General features: G+C 37.2%; 1 protein-coding gene across 6 annotated transcripts in view; it reads right to left on the bottom strand.

Moving 5' to 3' along the window:
* Positions 1 to 27,420, bottom strand: part of COL14A1 (collagen type XIV alpha 1 chain) — a 245,293-nt gene that overhangs the window by 201,813 nt on the left and 16,060 nt on the right. For 3 of the 6 annotated variants that reach the window (XM_054656977.2, XM_054656978.2, XM_054656976.2), the window contains 5 exons: positions 26,736 to 26,863; positions 20,838 to 20,962; positions 10,516 to 10,632; positions 6,202 to 6,345; positions 536 to 622 (listed from right to left, as the gene is read on the bottom strand). In XM_054656977.2, the coding sequence (XP_054512952.2) occupies positions 536 to 622; positions 6,202 to 6,345; positions 10,516 to 10,632; positions 20,838 to 20,925 (436 nt within the window). In that variant the 5' untranslated portion in view covers positions 20,926 to 20,962; positions 26,736 to 26,863. Of the gene's footprint in view, positions 1 to 535; positions 623 to 6,201; positions 6,346 to 10,515; positions 10,633 to 20,837; positions 20,963 to 26,735; positions 26,864 to 27,420 lie in introns of those variants that run through there. The other 3 variants (XM_016959807.4, XM_016959810.4, XM_016959809.4) reach the window with 1 other exon arrangement.

The raw sequence follows: 27,420 nt of genomic DNA, 5'->3' as shown, positions 1-27,420 counted from the left end.
AACAATAATACCTAACATTATTCAATGGCAGGCAATGTTCTAAGTATTTTACACATATCAACGCATTTTATCCCAAAGAACTCTGTGATCTGAATCCCATTCTCCACATTTTGCAGATAAGGAAATAGAGACATAGACATTTGGATAACTAGGATAAGATCACTCAAAGTGGTAAAGGCAGGCTTTGAATTTAGGCAGGCAAGTGGGAGAGCCCACGCAATTTACACTGGGTGAACCTGCCTCCTATATGAATTGGCATGTAAAGGTTTCCAAGTGAAAAGGTATGCACAGAACAAGAAATATGATAGGCTGTACATACATGCACCATTCTGAGAAAGGTGCCTGAAAGGTCACATGCCAAGTGGTTGGGGGTCATCTTGTGTGGGAAAGGAAGGAAGAGTACAGAGAGGCCACAGGCGATCTTCGTATTAGACCTGCACTTCTTAGATGGGACCAGCAACCCCATATGTGAGTATTGCCTGTGTAATTAAAACAACCCAACTCCCAACATGAGTTAATCAAAATCGTCTCTGACCTTCTGGTGAAGATGGTCTACTCCCATTTCCTCTGTCCACAACTTTGACTCTGGGCTTCGGATCCTTTCTTTTTTCTAAATCTTTAACTGGAAGAAAAGTAGAGATACAGCACCATGTTATATTAAAGTCTAAAAGAAAATATTCAATGAGTTTTACTAAAACCCTTGAAAGCCCTAAAAGTGTCTACAGAAATGAGCTCCGTGGTACAAACTCATCCCCAAATATTAGAACTGCTGGTTTGTTTTGTTTTCTCTCAACTTTGTCATGAGAAGACACAGAAACACTTAAGGAATTACTTTGGCTGAGTATGCACTATGGGCAGATGTGTCACATATATTTAATCCTTCATAACTGCTGTAAAATCAGCGTAATTATCCCTAGCTTATACATGAGGGAATGAAGAACCAGAAAGCTAACACCTATCTCATAAAACCAGTTAAGTGCTGGCACGGGGTTAAAGCCATATCTTCAAGTCTCTGGACTTAGCCTATGAGCTTGGTCCCCATTCTAGAAAGATCTTAACCATGAATAGCCTCATTTGGAATTGCTCCAACAGCAAAAAAAGAAGGTGAAGAGCCTTATAATAATTCCTTTCAAACTTAAAAAAAGGTCTCTATTAATACATGGTAGTTTTTTTATGGCTTTAATTAGAAAATGTTCAAGGACCAAAAAATGCCCCTTGGCCTTTTAATAAATTCATATCAACCTACACCATTAGCTTAACTTTCCACTACATTCTCTCCTTAAAACTGCACAGCTGCTTTTCTGCCAAATAGCACCTCAGGCTGTTTGAAGCAGTCAAGAGCCTGCCAAATGTCAGTGGTCTCTGCACAAATAAAACACCCTGTGAAAATGCAGAAGTGAGCCAAGGTATTTCAATTAATTGCTACATTCATTTCATGGAAATCAGCAAATGTATTAAAGGGTAAGCTACATAGGGGAAGCAATGATTTCCTCTGAACCACCCTTGCTGCCTTCTCCAGGATATTGCTCCATTCATCCTGTCTTTATCACATCCTCCTCCCCTTTCTTTCCACTGTCTTCCATCCCTTTGCTGAAATGGTTTGAGATTTGTCATTTGCCAAGGTCATGTCACTCCAATTCTATTATTCCTTTTCTTAGAAACCTTCCTTGGCTTTCTGCTACCCAGAGATTAAATTCCAGGATATAAAACAAAATTTTAAAAGATTTTAAAAATAAAAATGTAAGATACCTTGATCCTGATATGTATAAATTTTTATAACAATTTTTTAAAACCTCATTCACTGACTTCTTTATAAGCATTGGCACTTTGGAGCACCCCCGCCACCACCATCATCACCACCACCACACACACACACACACACACACACACACACTTAAATTCTTTTCTTTCTCAGTTGTTAGAATGGCTGTATCCTGGTTTTCTCCTTTTGACCACTCCTTTTCATTCGCATTCTTTTGGCTCTTTCTCTATTACTATTCATGAAACACAATCATATACTAAGGTTGCCTTGTGTCTCTCTACACCCCCCTGTAATTTTACCATCCCACAATTTAAATTCTCATCTTTTCATAGATAATTTCCAAATCTTTATCTTCAACCCCACCCACACATGGGCTGTCACCCCAAATTACTTGCATTTTCTAAAACAAAATACGTCTGCCACTTTAATATGAGAAAGATCATGCTGAGTGATGCTGGAGGTAGAAATAGCTCTAGGAAAGACTAGTAATAAATTCAGAGGTAGAGACTTGGAGAAACTTCCGTTTTGAGTCAGACTTCCAAAGAAAGGCAGGAATTTGCAGGCAAAGATTGACAAGACACATTTAAAAGAGAAAAAATTTTCCAACATAGAATGTGGTGAATTCTTATAAATTTTATGTTGCCTCAGCATCCATTTTAAATATAAGTTGGACTTACTCATACTAGAAACAGGCTCAGTCACCCTTGACACAGTTTCCAGTCCTACAACATACCCTAAAGCACTAGTTCCTAAATGTGGTTAATCCAGATATCTGCCTTAAACAACTGCTCCCTGCCCATCTTTCAAAGTCTAGTTCAAATGTCACCTTTCCAGTGGAGTTTCTGCCAGTCTCTACTCGGGAGTTACTCTTATTATTCATTATTCTCTCCTAGATCTATTTCTACCTTCTACTTCTCTATGGGAGAGCTGCACACAGCCCACCTGACTGGCCCCACTGACCCTCATCCTCTGCATGGACTATGCAGATATGCCACAATGACCACCTCTCAGTCACAGTGTGACCTCCTGGAACTCATGCCTGCTTACTTCAAAACCCCCAATTAAAACTCTCCTCAGAGAAACCCAGGGATAATGCCCTGGAACCCATTAAAGACCTTGGCTTATGGGTGCCCCCACTTCATGTGCTCCCTGACCTCCATGGGTGTGGCCTCCAGGCATACCATGTAACTCCCAGGACCTGTAAGTAATAAAACCTTTATTTCCATCTTGTGTCTCTCCTAATCGTTGAAGAGGCGCCCTCCATATTTAAAGGTCCTAAATTAAAACACAGAGCTATAAAAGCAGTCTATAAATAAACAAGAAAAAATAACAGACATTATGGAAGCTGATCCACTATGTCACATATAATATATATATGTCTTCCTCATGTAGGGGCAAAATCAGTTGGAAAATAGATTGTTACAAGCAAAATGGTATTTCTTACGACAACAATAGCTACCATGCTGTACTACGTGGTGAAGTAAGCTCATCCGCACAGTAATAGGCATATCATCACCCTCATTTGCAGGTGAAGAAACTGAGGCTGGAAGTGGTTGAACTGCTTGTGGCAAATTTGGAATCATAATACCTATTAGATCAGATATTCCTTTCTGTCTTAAAAATTCAAACATCATTTCTTATGTTTTACTGTGTATCAAAATATGAACTCATAAAGAATGCAAATCCCTGCACTAAATGCAAACCTATAGCCACAAGGCTTTATCTTGATCACCACTTTCCTGGATCCAACCACCAAAGTTTTCTAGGAAGAGGAGACTAGGCTTTAGCTCCGTCTCACAGAGAGCAAGAATATAACTGAAACGCAAAAGGGAAAAGAAAGCTATCCAAGCAATTTTCATTTTATTCTTACAAACTGCTATTTGGGCAGAACAAATCCCTCTATCTTGCCAATAAAAATAACACAGCTAAAAACATACACGCTTGCATATTATTTATCTAGCTAAAAGTTATATTGTTTCTCTACAGCTATCTTAGCAGAGTTAAGCAAGATGGAAACAAATGAATTTCCTTTTATGTGTTTTGAAGAAGTAGCCTGGGAAGATTTATATGACTCTCTGTGTTTCTTCCGCTGTTCAATCAGTGGAATGTTTGAAATAATCAATTGCAAAACCTCAGACTAGAGAAAGATGAATCTTTTCTCCTTATCCCTTTTACTGCTTCTCACAAACTGTAAGTGAAGTTATTTCAGCAACTCATGCAGGAATGTTGGAGGCCAGAAACTAAAGTGCAGTGCCAGTAAAATGAGACAGAAGGCTGATTTAAACCAAAAATAACATAAAAACCTTTTCCAAAGCTCCCAGACAAAGTGAATCTCAAAAGAATGTAACATTTACAACATGTGTATGTCCTGCTGACAGGTGAATTTGCCAAATGTCTTTGTTCAGAAGTTTCAAGAGGTAACTTAACCAAGTTGTGTTTTCTTTTAAATTTTTAAAATATTCACAAAATATTGGGTTGGTGCAAAAGTAATTGCGATTTTTCCAATTTAAGGTAATTGCAAAAACTGCAATTACTTTTGCACCAGCCTATAAGTCTCACAAAATATTACCAACAAGAGGAAGAGAAAAAAGGGAGGGAAGGGGTGTAAAAAATCTAGATAGAACATTGCTGCACAAAAAGTTCCATACCCACCACCTCACAGATTTATGGATTCATCTTATGGTAGGATTTTAAAAGCTATTGTTTGAAATTTAGAAAAAAATCTACTTGAAATGATGTCTGTGATTTCCTCAAAAAATAATAAGGAAAAGGGTTTGAAGGATAGAAGATATAAGACTGGCCCTGAGCAGCTAATTGCTGAAGCCAGATGATGGCTACTTAGGGGTTCATTATACTATTCTGATGATTTTTTATTATGCTTTAAATTGTCCTTAACAATAAATTGGGTTTTTTAAAAGAGTCTATTTTAGCAATGAAGTAACAGAAAGTTAACTATGCTAGGTCTCTTCTGTTTGCATTCACAATTCAAAATTTTTATCCTTCACATTTGAAACACCGCTTTCAGGAAGAGGATGTTGCTGTAGTCTCTGGTCACTAGAATATAAGATTCGTAGGGGCAGGGATTTGTCATGTGCCCAAGTGCCTAGAAAACAGTCTGGCACTTAGTAGGCATGTGGCGTACATTTGTTCAACAGAAAAAAAAAGAAGAATGAATGAATGTCTCCTGAGAGACAGAAGAATCAGGGCCTGTGTGGATCTTTATTTTTTATTTTATTTTTTGTTTTTCAGATGGAGTTTTGCTCTTGTTGCCCAGGATGGAGGGCGATGGCGCAATCTCGGCTCACTGCAACCTCCACCTTCTGGGTTCAAGCGATTCTCCTGCCTCAGCCTCCCAAGTAACTGGGATTACAGGTGTGTGCCACCACGCCCGGCTAATTTTGTATTTTTAGTAGAGACAGGGTTTCTCCATGTTGGTCAGGCTGGTCTCGAACTCCTGACCTCAGGTGATCCGCCCACCTCGGCCTCCCAAAGTGCTGGGATTACAGGCATGAGTCAATGCACCCAGCCTGTGTGGACCATTTTAAAACTCAATCTAAGGAAATGCTTCCTAAGGAACTGTGTGGACATTGATTGGACCATCGCAGAGCTTTCACTCCCTCTTAGAATGTCCTCTGCACACCCTATCCTTTCTCCAAATGCCCAATTTACTATTTGAGAACTGGCTCAAACATGAAGCTTTCCCATGCCTATCCTCTCCACAGACCATTACTCGGGCAGAGAGAGTACCTCTCTTCACAGAGTCCTATATGTACTCTCTCCAATACTTATCACATTGTATTTGTTGACAAATCAGCTTATCATGGAGACTGGCATAGAACAGTCCCTGTGTCAACTGATTAACAATTGGAAAGAATTAAATTCCCTGTTGCATAGGCTGTTTTAGTAGAGCCTGGACTGGCACTTTCTGGGGATCCTACAGAGGAGATGCAGGCATTATCCATTCAGACATTCATATTTATGGAGCGCCCATTATATGCCAGGCCTGTAATATGCAACTGTGATACAATGAGAAATAAAAATTATTGAGTTACAGTCTTTGCAAAACTTGCAGGCTTCTAGGGGTCACAGAGAAGTAAATAAGCATTACAATATGGTGTTATAGTACCAGAAGGGAAGCTCTAGATGCTAAGAAATCACATAGGAGAGATATCTGGGTAAGGTTCAGGAGCCAATGTTAAGAAGTTCATTGGAAACTAAAGCATAAAGGATAAGTAAGAATACAGCAAAATGGGGGAAAGGGAAGGGTAGGAAAGTATTAGAGATCAGAGGAATTCGTTGAAGGTAAGACTGAAGGTCTTCTAGGGTCTCTATAAATCTGAAAAATCTAGAATTTTAAGTTGTAGAATATATATCACAGACTCAAATCCAAGGCTGGGACAGAGTCCTGCGGAGGTGCTTTGAGAACTGTAAATACATACTTCTGAATTGGCCTTGAGCGGGCTTGCTTTCTTTATCTTTATTGTATGCAATAATTTGAACTGTGTAATTCTGGTCTGGCATAAGGCCTTGAATAATTGCTTTAGTTGCAGTGTTCTGCAGATTCAGCTGGTTAGTTTTTCCACCTATAATAAAAGAGAAAAATAAATCAGTTCTAAGAAATAAGGTCCACTGTGTACATTAAGAAACTTTATTAGTTAGCAATTATGGTGTTAAACAGTAAAGGCATTTTTTGAAATGTGTTTTATTGTATATATTTTAAAGTGTATATATTTAGAGTGTACATCATGATTTTTTAACATACATCAAGAGGTGAAGACATTTAAAAATACATACAATGGTATATATGTGTATTGCACCTAATTATAAAATAGTTTCCATCTTCCTTTTTAGCTGTACCCTTTTTACATTAGATAACTAACAATTGTTGAAATTAGAGAAAACCAAATTCACAAAAATATTTCATCATAACACACTACTGCTTTTATATAGCAGGAAAAGCCATAGTACAAGATTACAGGACAGCAAGCCCTCAACATCAGATATACTCTTCAAGGAAAGAATTCCACTTAAAAGTGAAGGGGGAGGCCAGGTGAGGAGGCTCACGCCTGTAATCCTTGCACTTTAGGAGGCCGAGGCAGGCAGATCACCTCAGGTCAGGGGTTTGAAACCAGCCTGGCCAATGTGGTGAAACCCTGTCTCTACTAAAAACACAAAAAATTAACCAGCCGTGGTGGTGTTTGTAGTCCCAGCTACTCAGGAGGCTGCGGCAGGACAATCGTTTGAACCCAGGAGGCAGAGGTTGCAGTTGGGCCGATATTGCGCCACTGCACTCCAGCCTGGGTGACAGACCGAGACTCCACCTCAAAAAAAAAATGTGAAGGGGAGATATGGGCAGGCCGAAGGTAATTATTTACACTGGAATTTTTTTCTACAGCCTCTCTAAAGTGAGTCAAAGCATCCTTGAAACATGAGCAATTTAATTATCTTAAATCTGACCACAAATGGCTGAGGATGCTGAAGGAATCACTCATTGACTGGCTACTTAAAAGTTGGCTTGGTTCATGAAAAGATTTCAAAATCCCATTACCTCTCCATCAGGTTACACTGACATCTAAGGCTTTCTTGAAAGTGCTGATGATAAATACTCAACTTTTATGCAGAATTCCAAATTTTACTTTTCTTCTCTAATTTTTGCCTGCAATTATGTGTCTGAGAAAAGGAAAATTAATTTAAAACTTCTGTCTCTCTAGCAGTACCAGCAAGAGAAGACTGAAATTTGCTGAATTAATCAAACATAATACAGATTATAATTTAATCATATGCCAATAAAATTAATATTTTTAAATCTGAAATTTGATGCTGCTATTATCTGGGCTGCCTGCTACTGGAGGGCAAAATGGAGTCTTTCTCTTGCCAAAACCCATTTCCTTATGTGCGTTTATGTTCAAGATGTTAAATCTGGTTTTAGGAACTTCTGTCATTTAAAACTCATCTACTACAAAGTGCACCTAATATATCTTTCACAATGTGTGTTTCACTAAAAAAAAGTTTCTCAAAAAACAAACCCTGTATATTAGAGTCCCTCTTTGAGAGTTATGGAGTGTATTATTTTATTAAAGGCTTTGAGATTCCTGAAACAAACAAAAAAAGCTTTAAACTCTGTTTAAACCAGCATTTCCCAAATTTATCTGACCATTAAACTATTTAGCTATATAATAGCTATTAGCATCCTACAGAATACCATGGAACATGCTTTCAGAAAGGCTGGCAGAAACAATAGTTGGACCATATCTCATAGTGTTGAAACAGCTATAAACATTTTGCAGCTAAATGTATTTATTACTCCTTGTTTACTATGTTTAATCAAATAGATACCAGATTGTCAAGACTGATTGTCTTGGGTTGCTGCGGTAAGAACACTGTGGAAAATAAACCTAGCATTTATGAAGAAATAATTTGCTTTCATTCCCAATTTTTATTTTGTCATGGGAGATGTCTAAGCAAGAACTAGACTTCTACTTCTTGGGTGCACTCTTCAAAAGAGGATTGAAGGATTCAGATGAAGGTTTGTTTCAGAGGCTACCCAAGTCACTTCTACAATTCTGTGATTCCTCAGTAACACTTGCTTGGGGGTACTTAATAGTTTGGTATTACCAGCAATTAATCAGAAAAAGTTAAGCTACCAATCACTTGAAGGAAAAAAAATTACCTTTCCAGATCAGACATGAGGGATTCTCAGAGGTAACAAAAAATAGTAACTTGTATTTTGACCTTTAGAATCATAAATGTTCAAGAATCTTTTAAATTTAAATTTCCCATGATAGCTTATTTTTTAAAAAATAAGCTATATTTTTAAAAATCAAAGAAATTTCATAACTGAGTCATACTCCAAAATGAAAACTCTGAACAAGGTTTGAGAATATTGTTTTCCAAAAGCAAGTCACTTCTGTACGCCACCATGGGAAAAGTGGACATCTGGTATTGCTCAACCAGAAGTCATTCTAATGAGTCTATGGATAATATTTCTTAATGAAAGATATGTCAGGCCGGGCGTGATGGCTCACACCTGTAATCCCAGCACTTTGGGAGGCTGAGGCAGGTGGATCACCTGAGGTCAGGAGTTCAAGACCAGTCTGGCCAACATGGTGAAATCCCATCTCTACTAAACATATAAACATTAGCCAGGCATGGTGGCGGGCGCCTGTAATCCCAGCTACTCGGGGGGCTGAGAGCGGAGAACCACTTGAACCTAGAAGGCAGAGGTTGCAGTGAGCCGAGATCGCACCTCTGCACTCCAGCCTGGGCAACAAAGAGTGAAACTCAGTCTCAAAAAATTTAAAAAATTAAAAAATAAATAAAAGATATGGCCTTTTGGTGACCAAGCAAGAAACCAGGTGTTTCATCTGCTTGTCTTGTTTGAATGTTTACGTCAACTGTTGAGTAAGACGTCCACATTAATGAACAATACAGCATCTGTCTCCTTCACTGTATCTTTTGGGAAAAGGTCTACCACTGAAAGGCTTGTAGCTCCATATAACCCTCTTTATCACCAATAAAAAGAAAAACTAATTATTATGTTTACATAAATATATATTATACAAATATGTATTATTAAGTACTTATTATGTACTGTGTGAAAATGGATCCTTGGAGAACTAATGGGACCTGAGAGCATCTTTATGACAATCATAGGTAACATTTACTGAGCACTTACTATATGGCACCACTGTTCTAAGGGCTTTATATTTATTTTAATCTTCACAACCAGTACTTCCCAAATTTAATGTGCATAGGAATCACCTGGGTATCTTTTTAAAATGCAGACGCTGGTTGAAGAGGTCAAGGGTAGAGCCCAGTATTCTGCATTTCTAACAAGCTCTCAGGTAATGCCAGTGCTGCTGATCTCAGATCAACCTTGAGTCACAAATTCATAGAAAACTCCATGGGGTGGGTACAAATATTGTTTGCTCATTGTATAGAAGAAACTTGAGGCACTGAGTCATTAACTTGCCCGAATCACACTACTTATAAGTGACAGAATCGAGATTTGAATTCAAGCAATCCAGTTGTTGATCCCATCTTCATCTTCATAACAACCATGTAGCAGAGGCAATTTCCCTATATGGTCTGTATTATTTTAGCTTATTATATTCATATAATAAAAACATAAAATATGAGAAAGAAAAATTCAACCAAATGATGTTGAAAGATACTTCATTATTTAAAGACACTTAATTTAAAGCTTCTTTAAATAATAAAGTATCTTTAAGCATCATTTAAGTATCATCTTTAAAATAAAGATGCTTAATTTAAAGCATCCTTAAATAACTATTCATGATCAAAAAATGTGTTCAACTTATGTTTTTCCTGCCTTATCACTTATTTTCACAATGTCCACTTAGCCTTTCTAATTTTAATGTATAATGCTGAATATTATTCTATTGAGTTAATTAATAATAGTTTATTCAACTAGTCAAAACTGTTGGACACTCAGGTGCATTGTATATTTAAGTTCCAATGAATTCAAAGTATTCATTTTATAACTAAACAGAGAAAATAAAACTTGTTGATTGTCTGATAATTTGGTCTAAAAAGAACTGGAGCCAAGAGTCATTCTTTACTCTTTGGGGAACATTATTACCTTGATTAGAGGGTAAGATTTTAAACATTGAAGATTAAACAAACCAAAAGCTTTCAAAAAATCCTAACACAATGCTTGGCACTACATGTTTTTAGTTGCCTATGCATGAAAAGTTGCTAATGCTCTACAAAACAAAGTCAATTGTTTTTACCTGAAGTTGGAGTCACAAGAAGTTTGTAACCACCAAATTTCCCTCTTGGAGCCTTCCATGAAATCTGTATACTGTCATGAGATATTACATTATATCTTAACCTTGTGGGTGGAGCCACTGAAAAGGAAGAACAAAAATGATGTAAACATTGTAACATTTAAGCTTCTATTTGTTAAATCAGAAAGTCAAAGTAGTATAATAAAAATACACACAAAAGACTTCATCAGCCTCAAAATACATAATATATATACATATGCTTTTTGAGATGGAGTCTCGCTCTGTTGCCCAGGCTGGAGTGCAGTGGCACGATCTCAGCTCACTACAACCTCTGCCTCTTGGGTTCAAACAATTCTCTGCCTCAGCCTCCTCAGTAGCTGGGATTACAGGCACGTGCCACCACGCCCGGCTAATTTTCTTGAATTTTTAGTAGAGACGGGGTTTCACCATCTTGGCGAGGCTGGTCTTGAACTCCTGACCTCATGATCCACCCGCCTCAGCCTCCCAAAGTGCTGGGATTACAGGCATAAGCCACCACGCCTGGCCATAATATATATTATTTTTTACAACCTCACTAATGAACTGATCAGTTTGCAAGATAACACAAAACTAAAGGCATTTGTTTCTTACCCAAGGGATACCCATTTGTCAAACAGTAGTGACCTTATGACAAAGAACTAAGACCAAGTGTTAGAATGTAATACTCTAGCCTAGTTTAATAATTGAAGCCAATTTTGTAAAATGCTTTCATTATGTTACAAGGATAAATTTTTCTCCTTGAAACATGTGAGCTTCTATAATCTACTCTACTGAGACCTGTTGTTTGTCCTTAGGTTTTTCATTTTGGTAATTCAATATTTTTGATTATATGATAATTTGAGAGGGCTATTACGGATATATTATGATAATAAGATATTCATTTAAAAATATTTGAGAAAATGATTGTAAAGGTATTCAAGACCAAGTAAAAGATAATTATGTTTTATAAACTTGGATCCAGTTTTCAAGGATAGCTGATTTATACCTGTGAAAGATACAAAGCACATGGTCATGAATCAGCCCAGAATGTTTTATCTTTTCTGACAGTTTACAAAAATGAGTAGATCTGTATTACTTTTTGTGTAGGTCATTCAAACTTCAAAACACATTTCTGGAACACTACACAAATGTTCCAGTATCTCAAAAAAGCTAAGAACGTTTTTATTACATACTCCCTAAATTAGTTTGTTAGAAAAGAAAAGTTAATACTTCATGGAAAAGTTAGCCTTTTTTATCCACTTTTAAGCCCAGTCTCTCTTTCTCATTTTAAAAAACAGAGTGTACAGAAAAGAAACAAACATTCTCCTACATAGGCATGGGGTATAACATGGGGTTTGGCTGTTAGTTTCATTCTTGGTTCTACCACTTAGCTAATAACCTTGAGCAGGTTATTGTTTCTTCCAAAACCTGAGTTTCTTTATTTTTAGAAAAGGTGATGGCAATACTTTTTGCAAAGGAGAGATGACAACTTTAAATAGGATAATGGATATCATGAATATAATACATTATAATAGGGAGTCAATAAATATTTGTTCCCTTTCCCCTACTTCATGTAATGATTCAGCTTAAAAGCTCACTTAATCTTCAAAACATACATTGCTATTCCAATTTTATAGATAAAGGAACCAAGGTGCAACTAAGGCACTTGCCCAAGTTCACATACTGATGAAGGACAATCTCTGACCCCAGATGAAATGCACTGTTTCTTTGAAAGATGATTCATATTAAGAAGTCACCCTCGGCCAGGAAGGGTGACTCATGCCTGTAATCCCAGCACTTTGGGAGGCCAAGACGGGTGGATCACCTGAGGTCAGGAGTTTGAGACCAGCCTGACCAACACGGTGAAACCCCATCTCTACTAAAAATACAGAATTAGCCAAGTGTGGTGGCACACGCCTGTAGTCCCAGCTACTCAGGAGGCTGAGACAGGAGAATTAATTGAATCCAGGAGGCGGAGACTGCAGGGAGCTGAGATCAGGCTACTGCACTCCAGCCTGGACGAGACAGAGAGAGACTCCATCTCGAAAAAAAAAAGAAGTCACCCTTCATTGAGCTAGATGAATGAAGAATTTACTACTCCACAAACTGAAATCAGTATGAAATCAGATGAAAGCATCTGAAATCAGTAAGCACTGAAAGACACAATCTTAAGAATAGATTTTCTTTCTATTTGTCCTTTACTATCTCTAAGTAGAGAATGCTAGCCATGCTGAATAAAAACATTAGCTTCCTGTTCTCAATGTGACATGAATGGAAGAAAGAGTTTACATTTCTCTGGCTAATGAGAAAGCATAAATTTATCATAAGAATAACTTTTTTCAAATGGAAGAGGAAGGTGCTGAACCTAACATTTGGATGAACAGAAAACTGTTACTATTTTGCTTAGTCATCAACTTGAGAAGAAAATTTATTAATAGATAGGTTCTTATTACTTATGGAAGAAAATTAAAAGTAAGAATTTTTAAATATTAAAAATATATGCAAGTTTCTGAGTAAAATCAAGTCAGTGGACTAGTAAATGTCATCGCCCAAGTTTTTGCATTGAATGAGCTGCTGAAAGAAAGCTGTCTGGGGAACCATCAAGTGGAAAAGTACAAATAGGATGGAGGCTTCAATCTAGGAAATTCCAAGAGAGTCAATGATTCCATTAGCACTCCAGGTGTGTTGACATCTCAAAACAGCAAACAACATTCAGGATTCCTAGGTTAAAAATTACTAAATTTTCTATCCATGCTACTATTCTTTAAATGTCATCTGAGTTTATAGCCCTCAACATCTCTTAGTCACTAGACTAAGATTTGGCTTCCAAATCTCCAGTAGAAAATGAGGGCAACGTGGAGCATGTTCAGGTAATCTGGATGGTGTTCTAGAACCAAGAGTGGCATCGGCTTCCATTCAATTGCTCAAGAAAACAAAGTGTAAAACTGTTGAAGCAAATGCAACGACCAAATCCATCAATACTCAACTCTTTTATTAATTTACAAATGATTCAACTGTCTACATTCCCATTATAACTGCTAGCCAAAAACAATATCATTATTACCTTTTAGCAACAGACCACATCTATTGCCTATAGAAGCATAAATACCCTCACAGTCATTAAAAGGAGATCTTGGTTAAACATAACATACACATTTTCTTTAGGTTTTTTAGGTTTTTGCCTTTAGGGTAAAAAATATTGAAAAGAAGAAATGCTAGTTAAAAAAGAAAGAGGCCTGAGGTCACAGCTGTGGATTTCAAAGTTAGCTTTTTTCCCCCTTTCAGAAGGCACTGGGACTGGAGCCAAAGCAAGAGCAGCAGGATTGACAGAAACGCTTTAAGTGCCATGGAGAAATAATTGCTCTTATCTCATGGAACAAAACTTTGTGTACATTTTATACCAGACCCATGATTTTTCTGTTTGCAAGCACAAAGGAAGTACTTTTTTTTAACATATACTTAACTTCCATTAATAATTATAAACACTTGCATGAACTTGACTGAAAAATTAATTTATGTCAGTTCAAATCCTAATCTTTTAAAAAAGACGAACATCAAGTGTAAAGTTTGATTTCCAGCACACACCAAGAGCCCAGAGGAAACCAACAGACTCATCCTTTGCATGGTGAAGTGTAAAAGATGAGATTGCACATAAGATTAGGCCTGATATAAGATCTGTGAATATATAAACATCATCCCAAAGGGAGACTGAGGGGGAAGACTGAGGAGCGGCTACCCATTATCTTCCACTCCACTGCAGGGTTAGGCTTGTTACTGAAAGTGTAGGGGCATTTTTCTTCTGCTGTGCTGTGTTGTGCTTTGTTTGTGAAGGAAGATTTTCTTTAAGCTCAAAGAATACCACTGCAATCATTCCCATAGAGGCTCATAGGCAGGAGAGAAATGTTTATGTCATGTCATTGAAGCCTCACTATTATCAAGCATTTACGAAATTCTGTTTCATAATCTATTCATTAAAGAGTTGACTTTTGGCTGTCCCTTTCTTCCCTCCTTTCCTTCCTTTCTTCTCATCTGAATTTGAACGCTTACGGTTTTGTCAAGTGACAATCTACGTAAAGATACTTATTTTAATAAAATATTCACATTTGTTTATTAAAACGCTAGTTTTTACACAGGGACACTGAAATGGACATCTTGTGTTCTTCCCTACCCATAATCGCATCTCCTCTTCCTTATATGACAGCATCCTGGTTTTCTTCCAATGAACAACACTGCCTCCCCCACTGCATAGGGCCAACCATCCTCCCCTGGCTAAAGGCTGGGAAAATCACTCAAACCAGGTCAAGCAGACTCTCCCAAGAATCTGAAACTTGACTCCAGTGATGCAAGGATGGAAAATAACTCCAGTCATTCCAATGACATGCCCTAAGGAAAATGGTCACTAGTTTCTACAGACTGTATCCCAGAGGATTTCCCAGATTCCTATCCTTTTCAAAGCTTGATTATTTACTTTTACTTCGATTATATGAGCTACTGCATTACCTACTGGTGAATACATTTTTGCTTAGTTGACCAGAGAAAATTTATTTTATTCACAACCAAAAATTTCTGGCTGATAAAGATAATGCAGCATGAATCACACTGCGAGTTTTTACCTCTTTAAAACATATTTTAGCATGCTAAGTTGATAGGGCAACCAATTATATTTATTTTTAAAAGACTTTTAAAGAGCAGAAAAGTATTTGGCTATTTTTCCAAGTAATCTAAAAACAAAAAAATTCTTTTTTGATTATTGGCAGGGTACAGTGGCTCATGTCTGTAATCCCAGCACTTTGGGAGGCCAAGGCAGGCAGATTCGTTGAGCCCAGGAGTTTGAGACCAGCCTGGGCAACATGGCAAAACACCATCTCTAAAAAGTATACACAAAAATCAGTTGAGTGTGGTTGCATGGGCCTGTGGTACCAGCTACTCAGGAGGCTGAGATAGGAGGATCACTTGAGCCCAGGACGTGGAGGCCATGATCGCACCACTGCACTCCAGCCTGGGCGACATAGCAAGACTCTGGCTCAACAAATAAAATAAAATACAAAAACTTTAGCTTTTTATGTTAGTCATTTTTTTCAGTTAAATGTACTGCCTAAACGTTTTATAAATCGGAGCAATTAAATTTTGAGAGACTTTTACTGTAGGATATGCTACAGGGATTTTGTTTTAATGTGGTTTAGAACCTCATATGTTGTAATTTCATGATCCATTATAAAGATGCTGAAAACAGCTGTAAGGAAAATATTCTCAACTTTTCAAATGTGTTTGGCTACTAACAGCAAGAAATATGTGTCAACGTGTGAACACAGAGGTCTTTATAAAGTTAAAGCTAGCCCCTATGCGAAGTCTCCAATTTTCTATGCGTTGAGGTTTTTAAATGACAGTTATTTTACCTTCAGTGGCTCCTTCCTGTAACCATCCAAAACAAACATCGCTAGAACCAGGTACATATTTACTGTGAAATTTCCAAGAAAGTGTGGATCCCATCACTCTGTTATTGCTGTACGCATTTTTCTCCTACAGCCATCACACTACTTTTTCTGTATTCTAGTTCATTTAACAACTTGTCTTGAAAAGAAGATGCTGGAATAATCCAGGTTTAAACAGTTATTTGAGCCAATGTAGGTTCACAGGTCCTGGAGAGGGAACATTTTTCATAAAATATTCCATGGAGAGACTAAATGGTAAAGCACATTCTGTGGATTAGCAATTAAGGAGCAAGAATTAATTTCCTGTATGTCTTTTTTTTTTTTTTTTTTTTTTTTTTTTTTTGAGATTGAATCTCGCTGTGTCGCCCAGGCTGGAGTGCAGTGGTGCGATCTCGGCTCACTGCAAGCTCCGCCTCCCAGGTTCACGCCATTCTCCTGCCTCAGCCTCCTTAGTAGCTAGGACTACAGACTACAGGCGCCCGCCACCACGCCCGGCTAATTTTTTTTGTATTTTTAGTAGAGACGCGGTTTCACCGTGTTAGCCAGGATGGTCTCGATCTCCTGACCTCGTGATCCGCCCGCCTCGGCCTCCCAAAGTGCTGCGATTACAGACGTGAGCCATACTGTATGTCTTTTAATACTAGCTATATTCGTTGATTATCGTTACTATAATAAATTTCAAAATCTTAGTGGCTTAAAACAACAGACATGTACTATCTTACAGTTCTAGGGGTCAGAAGTTTGAAATCAATCTCACCGGGCTAAAAGGATGGTGTCAGAAGGGCTGAATTTCTTTCTGTAGGGGAGAATCAATCATTGTCTTGCCTTTTCTAACTTCTAGAGGCTTCTCACATTCCTTGACTTGTGGTCTCTTTCCATCTTCAAAGCCAGCAGTACCCAGCCAAGTTTTTCTCACCTGGCCACTGACACTGGCTGCCCTATCTCCCTCTTCCATATTTAAAACTTTTTGCAGTTACATTGGGCCCACCCAGAAAATCCAGGCTAACCTCCCTATTTTAAGGTCAACTGATTAACAAACAATTCAATCTGACATCTTAATTCCCCCTTGCCATATAACATATTCACAATTCTGAAGATTATATGTGAATATCTTTGCAGGTACATTATTCTGCCTACCACACTGACTTTGCTTTTTTTTTTTTTTTTTTTTGAGACGGAGTCTTGCTCTGTTGCCCAGGCTGGAGTGCAGTGGCACCATCTCAGCTCACTGCAACCTCCACCTCCCGGGTTCAGGCAATTCTCGTGCCTCAGCCTCCTGAGCAGCTGGGACTACAGGCGCGCACCATCATGCCCAGCTAATTTTTTGTATTTTTAGTAGAGACGGGGTTTCACCATATTGGCCAGACTGGTCTCAAACTCCTAACCTCATGATCCGCCTGCCTTAGTCTCCCAAAGTGCTGGGATTATAGACGTGAGCCACCAGACTATTTTTTTTTCTCTGAAAATGTCTATTTGGCTTTGCAAATTAATGTCAAATTTGGCCAACCCACAGGAACTCACTACTAAATTTGCTTTAAAAGCAGAAAATCAATCCAATAAAGCAATTCATATTTTTTATTCCTTGCTCAAAATCAGTCACGTAAATAAGAGGCGTAATGGTAGAAATAAGATGAGGTTTCTCAAAAGTCTCATATTTTCCTAATCAGCAAAACCAAAGGCCTCTAAAGCTTTTCTTATTGAGGTTTCCCCCAGCGTGCAGCCACCATCTTCCTTCTTGAAAATTTCTCCAGCCTTCACTTATCATCCACTACATTCCCCTGACTCTCCTTATAATTGATGTTGGATTTTTTTTTTTACTCTTTCAATCAGTCATTTTTCTTCTATTAAACTCTTATTGAACTCTATTGATGTTTGGCAGACTTCATCCTCACCTCTTTCCACTTTGATATCCCTTCCTAATTCTAGTTCTAAGGCTTCAAAAATCCTTATAAGTGAATTCCTAAATAAAATACAATTCGAATATAATCTCCTGCGCTGATCTTTTTTCCCTAAACTCCAGACCACCAACTGCCTACCAGCCATCTCCACCTGAATGTCCCACAGACACCTTAAGCTCCATATATTTGTCTAAAACTGAACTCATTGTCTTCTACTTGTTTAAACTCTTCAACAAATGTCTACTATGACTGAAACATTGCTCTGTACTAGAGATACAGACACTAAAGAGAGAACTATTGGCTTTTATGAGCTGAGGTAAATAAACAATTAGAATGCAAAGATACAGAAGCAGTAATGACACAGGGGTCAAGATGAAAGACCCCATCTGCTCAGGTCTCCATCAAGAAACTTGATTTATCTTCAATATTTCCCTGTCTTTTGTCTGTCTCCACTTATAATCAGCAGACAACTTTTCTCTCTTATACCCCTTAAATGATTCTTAGATGCATCCTCTCTAATCACATTGCCTACTTCCAGCCTTCAACACCTATTTCATGGACAATTTAGTATATTTTAATGATCTCTCACGCCTTGTTTGTTCCTATCCCTCAAACCCCCATGAGTTGCAAATATGAGAATCATCGATATTGCTGTTAGTGTTTTTCTCAAAAACAGGGTTGTTTAAAATCTTCCATAATCTGGCTTCAATCTATCTTTCCATCTTTGTCTTTGCCACACTTCACCCCCAACATAACTTATATTGCAATTTATTTGCTTACAGCCCTGTCTCCCTAGTAGACAGTAACCTGGTTGAAGGCAAAAAATAAATAAATAAATAGGTCTTATTTAGCTTTGTATCTTGAACTTGACACATAGAATATGCCCCATACGTGTTCACTTAAAACAGAATTTGGTGGCTGGGCACGATGGTTCACACCTGTAATCCCAGCACTTTGGGAGGCCAACGAGGGTGGATCACTTGAGGTCAGGAGTTCGAGACCAGCCTGACCAACATGGTGAAACCCCCTCTCTACTAAAAACACAAAATTAGCTGGGCTTGGTGGCGCATGCCTCTAACCCCAGCTACTTGGGAGGCTAGGGCAGGAGACTTGCTTGAACGCAGGAGGCAGAGGGTGCAGTGAGCCGAGACTGCGCCATTTGCCATTGCACTCCAGCCTGGGAAACAAGAGCAAAACTCCGTCTCAAAAAAACAAAAACAAAAAAACAGAATTTGGCTAACAATATTCATCCGGTAGACAGCATCCTTGAAAGTATCCCGTAAGAGCTATATATGATCGGTTATTCCACAAATGACCACTTCTGAATTATGCTAGACTGAGATAGCAACTCTGGAGGGCTTAGCAACTTGCCCGCCTTTTGTTTCTAAGAATCTGTGTCTTGTATCCTGGAGTTTAGAAGATAAGTGATCTAGAATTTCCCAATTGCCACAGCTAAAAGCATTCTTTCATCAACATAAATAACATAAGCAGAATGTGTCTACCAAACTGCCTGCTGTGTGTTCAATGAAGTAGTTGGAAATACAGTTCCTTAACCCCAGGTGTATAATAGCAATTTGTGGATGCAAAAAGCCAAGTTCCATTCCTTTCCAAACAGGTATGCCTCCCTTAAAGGAAACAGTGTGTGGTGGTTCATGCATTGATCTTTTCTACAACCCTCAATGCCAAACATTAGACATTAGCATTCCTAAAATCACTTTATCACACTTACAATTCCTTGCTCAGCTGATAAATAACATTTCATCACCAACACTTCAGTCTCTGTAGATTCCCATGTTTGTCTAATAATATCACTTTGCACAGTTGTGCATATTCAGAAGTTAGCACATTCTTTTCAGATAAATATTTTTGGCTTTGCGGGACACATAGTTTCTGTCATGACTGTTTCATTCTGTCAGTGTAGCATGAAAGTAGCCACAGACAATATGTAAACAAATGTGCATGACATGCTCCACTAAAACTTTATTTATAAAAATAGGCAGTGGGTCAGATTTGGCCCACAGGTAGTTTTTCAGCCCCAGACTTACTTTATAAAAATGAATGGAAATCAAAAATAAAAGTTCCCATCCCAGGAATGCAAAGAGTAGATTTCACAAATTAAGTTTAATTAAAACAAAGCTAGAAATCATTAGGAATGCTTGAAATGGCATATTGGCAGGCTCTGTCAGGCCCTTATAACGTTCAGACTATGTGCTCAGTTTTTAAGAAAAGGGGCAAAATCAAGGACCAGGTATGAAATGATAGAAATATCCTGTACATTATGTAAGAGACAAGACATGATTAGGATACACACACACTCACATTACAGTTCTTTATTAATAGAGCTGTAAAAATAGGGCTTTATTCATAAAGCAATTTAATTATTAGAGCATTATTAATATAACTGATATCGTAACATAAAAATTTGACTTTCACTGATTAAACTTGCACAGGCTTTTCAGAAGCACTTTAAGAATAGGCCAGGCATGGTGGCTCACACCTGTAATCCCAGCACTTCGGGAGGCCAAGGTGGGCAGATCACGAGATCAGGAGTTCGAGAGCAGCCTGGCCAATATGGTGAAACCCTGTTTCTACTAAAAATACAAAAATTATCCGGGCATGGTGGCTCATGCCTGTAGTCCCAGCTATTTGGGAGGCTGAGGGAGGAAAATTGCTTGAACCTGAGAGGTAGAGGTTGCAGTGAGCCAAGATCATACCTGGGCTACAGAGCAAGACTCTGACTCAAAAAAAAAAAAAAAAAAAAAAGAATGACCTATTTAACCAATTGCCACAAAATCACTATGCTCAGTCACTGGTGAGGTTGTAATCCTCATCAAAGATGTGTATATTTCTACAGTGCAAACAGTTGGTAAAACTCAGTAAAAGCCGACATATTGTTAGGATAAATAAAATAAAACGATAATCAGAAACAAGAAAGCTAGAGTCCCAGACCCTACTGATTCTCAAAGTTTTCAATCACCTTGACCTTGGACGATGGTGCAGAAATAAACAATTGCCAAAAAAGGTGGAAGCAACCAGTACCGCATCTTGCGCTGGAAAATCTTCATTTTATTTTCTGCTTTTTACATGGGGTGTAGCAGCCACCTAGAAACAGAGAGAACAGGAACATTTTTGAGAAGGCTGAAAATAAAGTATACGTAATCATTTAGGACAGGCGAATAAGCCAACATGGATTAGTATTGTCAGGAAGTAATTAATTCCCTAGAGCATCGTGCATTTCACTCTAAAATACAAACTGATGAGGAAAAGACTTTTTAGAAGATGCTGTAAATGGACAGAATGATTTGAAATATTTGGAAGAGAACTTCAGAATGTACTTTGTGACTCTTCCCTATGGACATAAATTGCATAGTGAATTTCCCAAGTGGATAAATTTCATAATTTTACCTGAAATTAGCATTATCATCAATCCCAATGTCCTTGCCAGTAATGTGTTCCTCCCATATTTGTCACATAAAGTTCACATAAACTCCTACTGTTGTCTTATATTGCCTACAAAGAACAAATATATAGGACCTTTCTACTGGTGATCCAAGAGAATTTGAAAAACCACTTTGTACTCAGACTTCCCCTCACTGGGTTGAATAACCCCTAATCCTTTCATCTTTTTCTCATAGTTCTTCTTTTTCCTAATATAAGTGAATCTAAAACTCTTCCAAATTGTTCATTTTCATTGGGATATCAATGAAAGAAGAGCTACAAGCAAAAGAAAGAAAGGACGATAAATGGAAGACAAGAAAACGAAGAAGAAAAAAAGAAAGGGTATAATTATTACGTATCTATAATAATTAATAATAAAAATTTTAACATTAAAAAGCTTTTAGAAAAAGAAGGGAAAGAAAGGGAAAGGAAAGAAGGAGGGAGAAAGGGAGAGAGGCAGAATTGGAGGGGAAAAAACAATGAATGTTCTGTATTAATTTAAAAGACCATTCTACAAATTGTAGATTACAGTTCTATTACTAGGTCATTACAGAGGAGAAATTCTGAAATCCTTCCCTCAGAGATTAAGGAAATATCTCCAAAGTTTTCTTCTACCCAGGGCATATTTTTTAATTCATTTTTTCATTTATATATTCGTTTATTCATTTCCCAGTATTATCCCACAAAGGATCTGAAGCAACTAAATAATAAATAAACATAATGGATCAGATAACGGTGCCAAATTTCACATGTAAAATACAGGACTATAGTTAAATTTTAATTTGAGATAAATAGCAAATGATTTTTTAATGTTAGTATGTTCTATGTAATAGTTGAAAAACACTATTTTTAAAAAAATCATTGTTTATCTGGAATTAAAATTTAACTGAGTGTCATATATTTGATCCAGCAATCCTAGTATAAGGGGAAATTTTGGTGATAAAACAATAAAGTAATGAGTTAAATGAGCACAGAGAAAATGTATCTGGTCCTGTATAGTTGGTAAAGGATAGTTAAGGTATACCTTACTATAGTAAGGTATAGTTGGTGAATTTGGCTTAAAAATTTATGAATTAGCAGCTAAGCAAGAAGGAAGCATAATAAGCTTTAAAGCTTACTATATTTTTAGATTAACTAAAACATATTTTTCAGGAGATGCATAGCTTTTTCTGATACTGAAAGCTGAGTAGAAGTTTTCCCATGGTTCACACCAAAAAGTCATCTTACTTTATTAACCATAAAATGTATTGAGCCCTTGCTGTATGTAAAGACTACTCCAAGTACACATATAAATTCCTTTAATCCTCACAGCAACTCTTTGAAGTAGGTACAATTCTAATACGTAGTTACAGATGGACAATAAGGCACAGAGAAGCTGCCCAAGTCACAAAGCTAGTGAGTTCAGGAGCCAGGATTTTAACCACATAGACATGATCAGACATGGTAGAAGCATCTTAGGAAAACATTTCTACAAGATCAGCCTTCACATCACTTTCTTTCCACTTTAAAATACCTTGTTCTGCTTACAAAAACAAAGAGTTTTAACAGTGAAAAATTCAGACTACAACAAAGTACAACAAAAACAATACATCTTTTGTTATTATTTTCTTGTTCAAGTGTATTCTGATGACAGTAAATGCCCTTTTACTATATATATATATATATATATATATGGTGGTATCACAACTTATTTACCTACTTTTATTTGGAAATACAGATTGCTTCCAAATTTCGTTTATACATATGACACCACAATGAACATCCTAATTCACATCTCTTTTAATATATGATTTATTTACTTTGGCTAAATTCCCAATTGTAGAACTGCTAGGCAAAACAAGATGCATTGTTTGTTTGTTTGTTTGTTTTGAGACAGAGTCTCACTCTTGTCCCCAGGGCTGGAGTGCAACGGTGCGATCTGCTCACTGCAACCTTTGCCTCCTGGGTTCAAGCGATTCTCCTGCCTCAGCCTCCCAAGTAGCTGGGATTACAGGCACGTGCCACTACGCCCAGCTAATTTTTGTATTTTTAGTAGAGACGGGATTTCATCACGTTGCCCATGCTGGTCTCAAACTCCTGACCTCAGGTGATCCACCCGCCTTGGCCTCCCAAAGTGCTGGGATTACAGGCCTGAGCCACCTCACACAGCCCAAGATGCATGTTTTTAAGGTTTTTCTAATATAGGTACACAATGCTCTACAGAAAATAACACTGATTTCCACTTCCACCTGCATCTCATATGAACACCAGGTCACAACACTTCCACCATCACAGAGGTTGTTTTCAATATATTCTGATTTTACAGGTAAAATGGGATTAGCATCTTAATCAGATTTTTCATAACCAGTAAAATGTGACATTTGGTGTTTGTTGGCTATTTAAATTTTTTTAAACAAAATAACTGTTCATGAATTTTACCCATTTTCTTATTGATCTACAATAACTCTTTATATGTTAATTTTAACTCATATATACTTAGTATTTTTCCAGTTTGTTTTTTGCCTGACAATTTCATTTACTGGGTTAAGATTTTTTTTTTAAGGTCAGAAATCTGACTTGATCTTTTTCTTTATGGTTTCTAATTCAGTGTCATGGGTAAAATGGCCTTTCTTACCCCAAAGTATATTTCTAGTTAACTTTTTAGTTTCTATTATTAATGGACTCTTTCCAACACTGTTATCTGATAGATTCGTTTTTAATATAGAAAAGATATTGATTTTATATATTAATGGACCACCATTCTGAATTCTTGCTACCTTTATATTTTTTTCAGTTTAATCTCTTGGATTTTCCAAGTTGACAACTGCATTGTTTGCAATTGACGCGTTTTTTCTTACTGTATAGGTTAGTAGTTTAAAAACAATTATTTTACTAGGGATGCCTGAAATATTTTACCATTAAGAATATTAATGGTAGTTGAGTTCAGATATGTTATGTCAAACTTTTAAAAGTTCTTGTCTTTTTACTAAGAATTTTTTTTAATCAAGAACGGATGCTGAACCTTGCCTTTATGACAATTCATTCATTGGAATGTCCGTATTTCATCTTGACCTCTCAGTGTAGTTAACATATTTTGATATGTCTAGTATTAATCTATCTTTGAAATATAGAAATAATTCATACCTATTATGGCAATTATCGCTTTTTTTAAACATTAATGTAATTATAATGGCTTTGGCTTTCAGGCCAAGCCATTTTCAAATAGAGATAGTAATGACATATCATTCTTTAAATAAGATTCCTTTAATAATGATACTACATTTGAGCTACTGTTTTTTTATATTCTTGAACAACAAGAGAGACAGCTCAAGATTGTTTCTGTCCAACTCCTAAGAAACTAATCAAGTGCAAACACTCCTTGTTATATGCTTATCATTTATCAAAATGTGTTCAGCTTTAAATTCCTATAATTTTCTCTACTATAGATATATGTCTCCAGTGGCAACAATAAAAACACATCAATTGAAGTTACCTAATTGCAACTCAAAACTAGGTATGACTGATTACAGGACTCAAAAGAATATTAATTCTTCTTGAGGAATAAGAATGAGAATACTATTCTAGGTGTCATTTACCCCCAAATGGAAGAGTATGAGTATTTTAAAAATTATTATTACAATGATATTTTAAGTCACATTACATTTATCTAGTATCTCCATACTATTACCATTTCAAGATCTTTGATAATGGAATGTCCGGATAAAATTCCCACCATGAGAGGGATTATACCAAGCAGAGTACAAGCTATCTCTTAGCTTACAAAGCTTGGAGACTCTGACCCCCTTGAATGCTTTAAAAAATACTCCATATTGTTTATTTAAATCCCAAGTTTTTTGTGTGTTTGTTTTTGTTTTTTGAGATGGAGTCTCGCTCTGTTGCCCAGGCTGGAGTGCAGTGGTGCGATCTCGGCCCACTGCAACCTCTGCCTCCTGGGTTCAAGCAATTCTTCTGCCTCAGCCTCCCAAGTAGCTGGGATTACAGGCATGTGCACCACGCCCAGCCAATTTTTTTGTTTTGTATTATATTTTTTTTAGCAGACACAGGGTTTCACCGTGTTGGCCAGGCTGGTCCCAAACTCCTGACCTTGTGATCCGCCCACCTCGGCCTCCCAAAGTGCTGGGTTTACAGGCGTGAGCCACTGTGCCCGGCCAATCCCAAGTATTTTTTAATTGCTGTTATGCTACTTCCCCCAGTCCTGGATGCTGTTCTTTTGAGAGATACTGCACTAGTCTGTTCTTTGAAACAACATCTATAATCTGGTAAGGCATATGCCAATCAGGCTTTAGACTGGAGCTAGGCCTGAAGATTTTCAAACAATCCTGTTTGCATCCTTTCAGTCTGGAGAGTGTGAAGGAAAAACTGTATCAAGTGGGATGTTGGGTTCTATAACTCCTACAATCATTCAATTCTGTGAATAGAATGAGTGGGGTAGATTAATATAGCTTTCAGGTAGTAGCTTTAAGTGCAAAAGCCTCTGATGAATGCAGCAAAGCATAGTTACGTAAACTTTCAAAGTAACATGACTCATGTCGTTAAATCTCTGATACTTGGGTTTTATTTCAAAATAATATGGTATATCTAAAGGAATAAGTTAATTATATTTCCTTCAAGCAACCATTCATAAAAAAATTTTTGACAACTAAGCTTTTTTTAAATATCCAATCACAGTCTAGTATACAACTCTTTCATGTTGCCAATAAAAGGGAGACCCATATACTTTGATCATTATACAAATATTCAAGTTAAGGTCCTGCAATAAAAATTAAAGAATGTACTAGTTTGTGCTTAGGGTCCAAAATATATCTTCCCCTACCAGCCTACCACCAAAATGCTAATTAGTAAAGAATGTTTTCTTAGATTAACAAATTCACATACTGGAAATTCCTTAAAATTCCTAATGGAATAGGCAATACATTCAGTGTACATGCTAAAAGAATAGTCAACATATTAAGTGACTACCATCTACATAGCATTATAGCCTGGATTAATTATCAGAACACAGAAGACATTGGGAAAATGGTTAGTAAAAGTTGATGAACTATGGGAGGAAAAGCCCCAGGGTATACATATAACCCTAACCCTACAAAGTCAAGTAAAACAAGATTAGTGGATTATCCAAACAAGTATAAGCAGCTCTTCTGTAGACAGAAGGCATGACTGCAGGAGAATTTGAAAAGATACGGCAGCAGGCTTCAGCCCTATCAAATCAAAACATTCAGTAAATCTGCCAGTCACACAGATAGCTGTCCACCACACCCAAAGAAATATTGCAGCAGAATCACTCAACTCCAATGAAATATTCTAAGATTTCCTTTTCCAAACATTATAACCAGACGTTTCAATCAGAACAAAGCAAGGAGAAGAAAGGTAAAAAAAACAGGCCACGTTTGTCTTTTTGGAGAAAAAAAAAATTTCCTTTTCAGATCAGGAGACTTACATTAGACATCCCTGGCCCAGTGTGGTAGCTCACACCTGTAATCCTAGAATTTTGGGAGGCCAAGGCAGGAAGATCGCTTGAGCCCAAGAGTTTGAGACCAGCCTGAGCAACTCAGTGAGACTCTGACTCTACAAAAAGAAATTAAAAATTAAATTAAAAAATGTTAAAAGATACCCATAATACTGTTTTAATGTAGAAGAAAAAGGTCCTCTTTAACATAGGGGAAAGGAACCTTTTTCTCCTATTGTGAAAGGCCACAATCAAATAGCCTTTCTCTATTCTCATCAAAGCAGTTCCTGCATCCAAGTGTTTTGAAGCAATACTTAACATGTAATATTGCAGGTTAATCTGCATCTCATGTACTTTTTAACTAACTAAATAAAAGCTATGCTAGTCTTGGCAATTTTTTTGGAAACTGGGCATTATTTATATGGAAAAAGCATTGTAACCATAACTTATCTTTAAAACCCTTTTTTTCTTTTCTTTTGTTTTCTTTTTTTTGAGACAGGGTCTGCTTCTGTCACCCAAGCTGGGCTGCAGTGGTGAAATTATGGCTCACAACAGCCTCAATCTGTTGGACTCAAGTGATTCTCCCACCTCAGCCTTCCAAGCAGCTGGACTATAGGCATGTGCCACCACACCTTGCTGATTTTTTAAAAATTTTTTGTAGAAATGTGGTCTCCCC

This window comes from Pan troglodytes, chromosome 7 (genome assembly GCF_028858775.2).
Source record: "Pan troglodytes isolate AG18354 chromosome 7, NHGRI_mPanTro3-v2.0_pri, whole genome shotgun sequence".
NCBI lineage: Eukaryota > Metazoa > Chordata > Mammalia > Primates > Hominidae > Pan > Pan troglodytes.
The sequence above is the reverse complement of the archived record's forward strand: the minus strand, read 5'-3'. Positions and strand labels throughout refer to the sequence as shown.